The sequence below is a fragment of the Pimephales promelas genome, chromosome 20, assembly GCF_988280905.1.
Source record: "Pimephales promelas chromosome 20, fPimPro1.hap1.1, whole genome shotgun sequence".
Taxonomy (NCBI): Eukaryota; Metazoa; Chordata; class Actinopteri; order Cypriniformes; family Leuciscidae; genus Pimephales; species Pimephales promelas.
This window is the reverse complement of record NC_142788.1, coordinates 27,097,583-27,106,857: the sequence shown is the minus strand read 5'-3', so window position 1 is coordinate 27,106,857 and position 9,275 is coordinate 27,097,583. Positions and strand designations below refer to the sequence as shown.

At 35.8% G+C, this 9,275-nt stretch overlaps 1 protein-coding gene across 3 annotated transcripts in view; it reads right to left on the bottom strand.

Moving 5' to 3' along the window:
* plekhg5b (pleckstrin homology domain containing, family G (with RhoGef domain) member 5b) overlaps positions 1–9,275 on the bottom strand; it is a 74,403-nt gene that overhangs the window by 24,596 nt on the left and 40,532 nt on the right. For all 3 annotated transcript variants that reach the window (XM_039652369.2, XM_039652368.2, XM_039652370.2), the window contains 6 exons: positions 6,039–6,180; positions 5,195–5,294; positions 3,709–3,778; positions 3,325–3,416; positions 2,234–2,370; positions 1,210–1,382 (listed from right to left, as the gene is read on the bottom strand). In XM_039652369.2, the coding sequence (XP_039508303.2) occupies positions 1,210–1,382; positions 2,234–2,370; positions 3,325–3,416; positions 3,709–3,778; positions 5,195–5,294; positions 6,039–6,180 (714 nt within the window). The remainder of the gene's footprint in view (positions 1–1,209; positions 1,383–2,233; positions 2,371–3,324; positions 3,417–3,708; positions 3,779–5,194; positions 5,295–6,038; positions 6,181–9,275) is intronic.

Genomic DNA, 9,275 nt, shown 5'->3' with positions numbered 1-9,275 from the left:
CGAGTGTTTTTCCTCCTCTGGCTGGAAACGTGTGGCTTCTTATATTTGTTGTGTTTCCAAAATATTTTAGCTTTTAACGCGGAGGGTGTTTGGATTTTGGATTTGGAGTTCCGGCAATATTACGTTATATATATATATATATATATATATATATATATATATATTTGAAAATCTATTTGTGAATCGATTCAGAATCGTTCACGTCTGCCTTGCGATGCATCTAAGAATCGATTTTTTAAACCCACCCCTAGTAGTACAAGTGTCACTAGAGATTGTAAATCAAAATTTACTTTAGACAGGACAGAAAATGATTAATATATATATATTTTTTTTTAAATTAAATAAAAATGTTAAATAAAAAATAAATTAAATAAAATCCTTCTACTATCAAGGGGGTGGACAAATGGTCTTGTAAAACTAAATAACTAAAAACATTACAAGAACTTGAAAAAAATAAAATAAATAAAATCACATTAAGCTGGACAAGTTACAACTAAACCCTGACTAACACTATAACAGGGTTTCTGCAGGTTTCACAAAGTCAAATTTAAGACCTTAAGGCCATCATGAATTAAATTTAAGACCTACATCACGATATAAAAAAAAATGTACAAAGGAAATGCTGAGTCTCAAAATGACTTGCAAAGTAAATTAATTTATTCAAACTGAACAGTACTGAAGACAGGCGCTTAGATGGATGCACAATGCTTATTGGTTGTGGCATGTTAGTCTATTTTGTAGTCATAATTACAGTGAATTTAGACTTGCGAAATAAGAAATTATAAAAAAAAAAACGTAGGAAAATTACGAGCTGTTTAAAATGATTTAAGATCTAGAGGCACAATACTTCAGCAAATAAGACTTTTTAAGGCCTTAAATTGTGATTTTGAAATTTTAGACTTTTTAAGACCCCGTGAAAACCCTGTATAAGGAAGGACTTAATAAAATTCTGCAAAACAAAACAAAAAAAAAACAAAACAAAACCAAGCAATTTAGGCCATGTTTCTAAATCAAATTTATGACACAAAAAGCATTAATAAGCACCCTTTAGCATCTATAAGCACATTAGGCCATTCGGCCATGTTTCTAAAACAGATAAAAACATAAAAAAAAAAAAAAACAGTATATGTCCACGGCCGCTCTCGATATTACGTTATTATAAATATATATATAAAAAAAATTGAAAAAAAAAAAAAAAAAACTACTGACCAGTATGTCCGCGGCCACGCTCTCCCGCCGCGGGAGGGACCCGTGCTCTGCCCTCTCACTGCCCGGTGTGAGGATGTAGACGCTGCCCCCTCCTGTCGGCTTCATGTTGGGCAGACTGAGAGAGCGCAGGTCCTTCACGCTCTGCTCCACCTTCAGTTCATCACCAGGTCGAGCTGCACAAAAACACAACATAATATAATGTAGTCATTTAATGTAATATAATGTCCCTGTAACCATGGTAAAACATGCAGGAGGCACACAAGTTACTTTAATAAAACCCTATTTTAAATCTGGAATCAACATTTATGCTGTTGTTGCTATTTAAAAATGAAACAATTCATGTTAAATTATTAAATAAAAAAAAAACAACGTAAAATAAAATGATAAAACAAAATAACTAACCCTTCTTGGGGGGTAAAAGTATAAAATATGGCCCTTTTGTTATCCATAAGCATATTAGGCCATGTTACTAGAACAGATTCACAACACAAAATAAACTAAATGATTCAATTAAAAAATACTTACAATACTATGTGGATTATTGTTACTAAGAATTAGTGTTTAATTTCAAACCCAGTACCACTGAATATGCTCAAACCCTTTGTAAGTATGATTCAAAGTAATGAACTGAACATGTCTCCACTCCTCAGACTAGCCGTTAATGTCCCAATCATTTGAAAACGAACCCTTGACTTCACACTCGCGTCACAGGCTCAGTATTACGCAAGAGCGGTAGGTGGGATGTCTGCGTTGGCGTGTGTCGGCTTTATCAGATTAAAGACGTGGGGATGGAGACTTCTAAAGACAGGCGCATGGTTGTATAGGCATGAAAAGAGTCACATGAGTTCTTTAGAAGTATAACAGCTCTAATGAAGTTTAATTGGCGACACCTCATTTTGCGGGAAACTGCCCGGCTCTGTGGACACAATGTTGTCGTGTTGTGTAACACCGAGTTATGTTTTGTGCTGGAAATGATGCTGATGAGAAAGTGATCACATCATAAAACATACAGGGTGACTCTTACCTTTTACTTTAAGGTCATGTCCTCCAAAACGATACGCCTCAAATTGGAGTGAGAGTGGAGTGTTCGACTGGTCCAGGAACAGATGGACTCGGGATAACTCAATGCCCTTGCGCTCGAAAATTGGTCCGAGCACCTCTCTAAAGAAGAATAAAATGAGTGCATGAGAGTTACCAACATTTAAAATCAGCCAATCACAGATTTAGACCTTTGAATGGTAGTTTTTCCAAATAAATTTTGAACTTAAATATTGATTATGCAATGGACACGTTAAAGGAGTAGTTCACTTTTAAAAAAAAAAAAAGTTTTGCTGATAATTTACTCACCCCCATGTCATCCAAGATGTCCATGTCTTTCTTTCTTCAGTCGAAAAGAAATTAAGGTTTTTGATGAAAACATTCCAGGATTTTTCTCCATATAATGGACTTCAATGGGAACCAAACGGTTCAAGGTCCAAACGAGAGTTTCAGTGCAGCTTCAAAGGGCTTTAAATGACACCAGACGACGAATAAGGGTCTTATCTAGTGAAACAATCGCTCATTTCAAAAGTAAATACAAAAGTTTGTTTTATAAGCACAAATTCAACGAACAAAATGACTTGAAAAAAGATTCGTTCATTTTGATGAACGAGTTCGAACAGGAGAGTCACACAGAACAGAGCAAGGCGAGCATTTGTGCTTATAAAACTTAAACTTTGTTATTTATTTTTGAAACGAGCGATCGTTTCGCTTGATAAGACCCTTATTCATCGTCTGGTGTCGTTTAAAGCTGCACTGAAACTGTCTTTTGGACCATCGTTGAAGTCCATTATATGGAAAAATATCCTGGAATTTTTTCATCAAAAACTTTAAATTCTTTTCGACTGAAGAATGAAAGACATGGAGATCTCGGATGACATGGGGGTGAGTAAATTATCAGCAAAAGTTTTTTTTTAAGTGAACTACTTGTTTAACTACTCATTCACAGAAAAACACACACACACAAAAACAAATTTTACTAGCTAATTTTGTTCCTCAACCGGTAGAGAATGGCGGTGGCAACACCAAGGTTGTGGGTTCAAATCCCAGGGTACACAGATCTGTTCCCTGACTCACTGTAACGTCTTCTTTTTGACAGCGGGGACGATCTCCGTGTCTATGTCGATGTTGAGGTCAAACTTGAGGCTGAAGCACTCCTTTCTGGGGTCCTGTAGGGGGCGACAGACCAACACTGGTCAAAGGTGGGCGGCAGACAGACCACTTCCAGTCATTTACACACCAAACTCTAATGGTGATCATCACAAGATATCGATCAAGGGACCACATACTGGAGCTGCTGATGATCGTGTCATTTCCTGTACACTACATCAGATAGGAAAGTCCACATTCAAGTCTGTGCTTGTACAGAAAAACTAATGTAACATGTAGGATGGGGGGATACTGTTTGTGCTTGTTTTCAGATTAACATTGAGCAATGGAAAAAAAGAGGACAGCGCTTACATCAGTGTGGCGTCGCCGGGGCTTCTTTCCGTCTCTTCCTTTCAGCTTCATACCTCCAGTCTTGCGTTCTCTATCAAAAGACAGAAAAACACCACAGGCACATGAGGACAGAGGGTCATGCCATATGTGTGTGACATTATCACTTAGATTTTTTTAGGGCTGAATGATTTAGGGGGGAAAATTTAACTGTGATTTTTCTCAGATTAAAATTGCAATTGTAGTAAAAAATAAAATAAAAATAAAAAGCACAACAGGTTTGCTGTGCTTATTTGTAGAACTGCACAATTTGGCCAAAAAGTATGACTATAAAATAATAGTATTGTTATTATTAATAAATACAGATATAAAAATTAAATAAATGAGGCCCAATTTCACCAGATTTTGTGATAATATCAATAAGACTATGATAGTATTAATAATAATAACACATTTAATAATTATTGTTACTATCATCATCATCATTAAATAATTAAACAAATAAATATAAATAACACATATTAACACATTTCTTAATATTTCACTGTAAATTTAAAAATTATTTATGAAAAATAATGTAAATATTAAGGCTGTGCAAAGTTTAATCGCGATTAATCACATCCAAAATAAAAGTCTGTGTTTACATAATGTGGGTGTGTGTGTGCTGTGTAATGTGTGTATACATATTTTTTTGATATAAAAATACATGTATGTATAAGAATTATTTGCACATAAATACTGTATGTATGCATATATATATATATATATATATATATATACACACACATACATACATATATATTATACATAAATATAAATATTTTAAATATGAATAACACATTTTCTTAAATATATACATGCACGTGTGTGTATTTATATATACAAACTAATTATACACAGCACACACAAATAAGTTTTGTAAACACAAACTTTTATTTGGGATGCGATTAATCGCAATCAATCAATTCTAATTGTAATTATATATGGTAAATATTGTAAGTAGTGCTTTTATTTTGGCGGGAAACTGCAGGGAGCCCTTAAAGCATCTCTTTTGTTGAAAACATTCGCTTTTTTAGCACTTCTCAAATTTGGAAATATGGGAAGCATCTGTTACATTCCCAAAAGCATGTTATAAGCGACCCAAACTACGAAACTGAACCGAGCAGTTCAGAGACACTGAAAACATCGGATCATGAGTTGCTCGAGTGTAAAAGAACTCTTGATTTACTCGCAGCCTTTACAATTAGACAATCGCATTAAGCCATATAAAGATTTCAGTTTTATTTCGATTCATCATGTAGCCCTAGTATTATATATCTCCATTGATGCATTTCAGATTAACCGTGTGTATTTTCAGGTTTCATGCCCTTCAGCTTGATTTGAATGGTTTCGTGCACACAAAAAAAGTTGCATTTCGCATCATATGTTGTGCAACTTTTGGTGTGTACAGGCTGAAAGATTCCACATGGTTGATTGAATGTTGTGTGACGGTTGTGGATCACCGACTGACCCTCGCTCAGTGCTTCCTTCCTCGTCTTCCTCTAGGTCTGAAGGGGGGCTCGTGCGAGGCGGACAGGAACGCGTCGACACATTCCGCGCCAGGATAGAACCTGACGACACAAATCTGATCTCACAATCTGCGCTCTTTATAGACAGGCCTTTTATCCTTCACTGAAACTAAAACTATTAAAACATTTCTGTTGATTGACATAAAGCTGAAATATCAATATAAGTTAAATTTTTTTAAAATAAACCAACTAAAATTATTAAAATGGAAATAATTAAAAACTATTTATTATAATTAATAATTATAACTAACACATGACTGAAATGCTGAAATAAAAATAAATTAAACCTAAATGGCAATATGTAAAAAAAAGAAAGAAGAATAAAATCACAAAAGCACAGAACAAAATGGCTAAAAGTTAAACAAAAATTAACACTAAAAATCCAATTCAATAATAAATTAATAAAACTATAATAAAACTAAAATAACTGCTTCAAAATAATAATAAAACAATTATTTTCACTAAATAATGGTGCAGATATTTTTTTTTCAAAAAGATAACATTTTATTTTACATTTATTTTCATAAAAACTTACTTTAAAATATTTTGAGAATTTTTTTGCCAAAAAAGAAATATATATATATATATATATAATGCTTTATCAAATCAATTTCTGTTAACTTATTTTATTTAAAATCAGCATCTGTAGATATTAGACTGAATGGTTGAATTTTAATGGTAGTTATTGGTGGCAAAACGAGTCCAGGTGTTTTTATCACGACGCGTAAAGTAAACCTGTTTGTCAGAGAGAAACATGAGTGTGTTTGTGCCTGTTGGACCATTTACCTTGTGGCTGTATGTCAAAGCGAGGATGCCTGTCAAAGTGCATGCTGTCAGACTCATCCAGGTGACAGCGAGAATCACATGACTCACACAGGTGCAGAGGGCTTTTACCGTTCAGTTCCTGACAGTCTGGGTGATGACACACCTACAGGAACAGAGAGAAATCATCCATCAGATCATGTGAGCAGAGCCTTTGAGTCACCCGGGTTCTGGTTCATTTGACCTAGCCGCACCACAAAAACACTTCATATCGTTGCTTCACTGTCTAGGTGTTGAACTTTCTCTTCTGACCGTACACACACACGGCTAAAGAGCCTTGTTTACACCCCAAATCAACCCAAAAACTACAAATAGGATCATTTAATGACAAAATACCAAGGTACAGTGGGTGGCTCACAATGTAATACACTGTACATGGCAACAGAATTCATTATTATAGTATATGCGATATAAGTTTTCTGTACTATGGTAGATAATGTGATTTTTACTGTTTTTGACTCACACCTTTTTTTCACACCTACCTTGTTTGGTCCGGACTTTCGGACTTTTCAGTTTGATCCGAATCAAAATGACAGGTGTGAAACCTACCACGGTCCGGAACAAACCAATGAAATTTGGTCCGACGAAAAGAGGTAGTCTCAGTCCGAATCAAACTGAACAAAGGTTTGGTTCGTTTCTAGTGTGAAAGCATTTCTGTATGTTTTACACTTTCAAACCTTTTACAGGAAGTTCTGGTGATTCACGTATAGCCGAAAAAACAGAAAATTGTAACACATGGGGAGGTTTTTAATTAAAGTATGGTCTGATTACATAAGAAGTCAACTCGGTAAAATGTTCGCACGACGAGGAAGTTCATTTGGCGAATTTAAACTAGCCTTGTGTATAGTTGGTGCTGCAGGTAATTATGGCATAAAAATTACAATATAGTTGCAACAATATGCGACAGGACGAAAGTTTGTCATGTAAAGGTCTTTAATACGCTCGCATAATTGCAATGTGAAACCAAACCAAAACTTTCTGAAAGTATAACATTTATCAAAACGCTAACTTTGGTTCGGACCTTGGTGCGGACTTTCGGGTGTGAAAACGCCCATGATCAAAAATACAGTAAAAAATCGTAATATTGTGAAATATGATCAAATTTAAAATAACTTTTTTTAACATACTGCAAAATGTAATCTATTCCTATGATGGCAAAGCTAAATTTTCAACATCATTAACCTGACGTCAGTGTCACATGATCCTTCAGATTTGCTGCTTTGTATGTTGAAAATAGCTGTGCTGCTTAATGTTGTTGTGGAAACTGTGATAAACTCTTTCATGATGCTTTGATGAATAGAAGGTTTATGAACAGCATTTATTTAAAATCGAAATATTTTAACTATTTTTTATATATTTTACATTTTTTATACTGTAAATGTCTTTACTGTCATAGCATACTTGCTTAAAGTATTCATTTCTTCTAAAGAAGACCCCAAACATTTGAACGACTCCCCATACATACAGTAGGGATAATATCAGATGAAAATGTTACGGTTGTTTAAACTTTAGGGCACGGCTCAGGTATGATGTCTCACACGGACTGTTAGGATAGTATTGGATAGAGATTTAACCAATTTAGGCATAGCATGAAAGATGTGCATAAACAAAGTGTACCATTTGTGATGAAGCCAAGTTGTTTTTGACACCACAGCAGAAACAGAGTCATGTGAATCATCTAATTTAAGCTAAAGTTGCACAGACAGCAGCACTAAAGAGTCCATTCTTCCATAGCAGATCTCTAAAACCTGAACCACAACAGGTTTCAGGTTCTTACTTGCTGTTTTATATAAAAGCATCGACTGTCACACCTACTCAAGCCTAATCCAAATCCCTCCGAAATGACTCATTTTGAAAAATAGCGATCAGTCGAGCGTCCCCTCCTCTTACCTTCCACGTTATGGGATGTGTGCAGGCCGCCCCATCCGTGGGCATCCGTGGACGGCAGTCCATGGTGGAAAGGAACACTTCAGTACCGTCACACACCCCAAAACCGCACGGAAGGGTCCCAAGTCATCCCCTCCCCCCCAAAAAACCAACAAGATGTCCAATTAATCCACCCCCTTGGTGTCTAGTCAGGTTAAGCGCTCATGGGGGCAGGGCCGTTTTAGGGTAGTCCTGGTCTTCCCCAACAACCAAATCAGTCTTCAGATGTCCAAAGCCCCTCTAATCTGAGGAGCTAATCATCTGCTGTGCGCTCTCACGAACCCTTCTGATGGGGCGGTGGAGATTAGATTTGGCTCATCTCTTTCTCAGACTGGACGTCACCTCAAAAGGGTTCTAGCCCGAGGAAGAAAGGCAGCCTCGGCTCCGTAAAGTTCTTAAATAGAGCTTGCTTTTAAATGGGCCTTGTTGTCTGTAATAGGCATGACATGGTCACCCACAATAAGGACAATTAGGTTAGGTGTACCTTCATGTTTTTCAGATTCAAAGGCTTTTTGGGACTTTGTGCAAAGCTGCAACAGCTTTAAAAGCCTTGAATGGTTAAATATGGATTCAATGTGACCACACAAATCACGTTACCGCAGAACAAACAAAAGGGATAGTTCACCCAAAAATGAAAATTCAGTTTTTAACTTCAGTTTTTATGCGGGTCCCCATATATAGTGTGTGTGGTGTAGTTTGTACACGAAGTTCGCACTAGGCAAAAGTTAAACTGGCCCAGGCCATTGTATCACATTAGAAAATTAAACTTATGAGACGGGTAATAATGCCATTATTATTAATACCATTTCTAATACCATAGAAATACCAAAATAGAGACTGCGACAACTACAAGACGCATTGACAAGCACGTGTACGAGGGGGTTATGAGATTGAAGACATTTTTAGCGGTTATCATAACTTCTGGAGAGAAATAGCGCAGACACTGGACAAAGATGAAACTTTCATGCGCTACCAAATGGAGTAAACTTTAAAAAAGATGTAAGTATAATTTAGGCTTTATAGATATTCATAAAAGTGGAGGATAAATAGGCACATATTGGGGGAAAAAGCTAAATTTTGGTCTTTGGCATTGCATTCTCTGTGGAAAAGATTTTTTAATTTGGGTCCAGGGCTTCCCTGAGATCTGCTAAAAATAAACAAATAAATAAAACAATTCTGAACTTGTATTTGAATGATATAGCAGAATAAATATTAAATATGCAAATGTGCGGTCAAATCGATTAATCACGATTAATCGCATCAACAAAAAAGTGT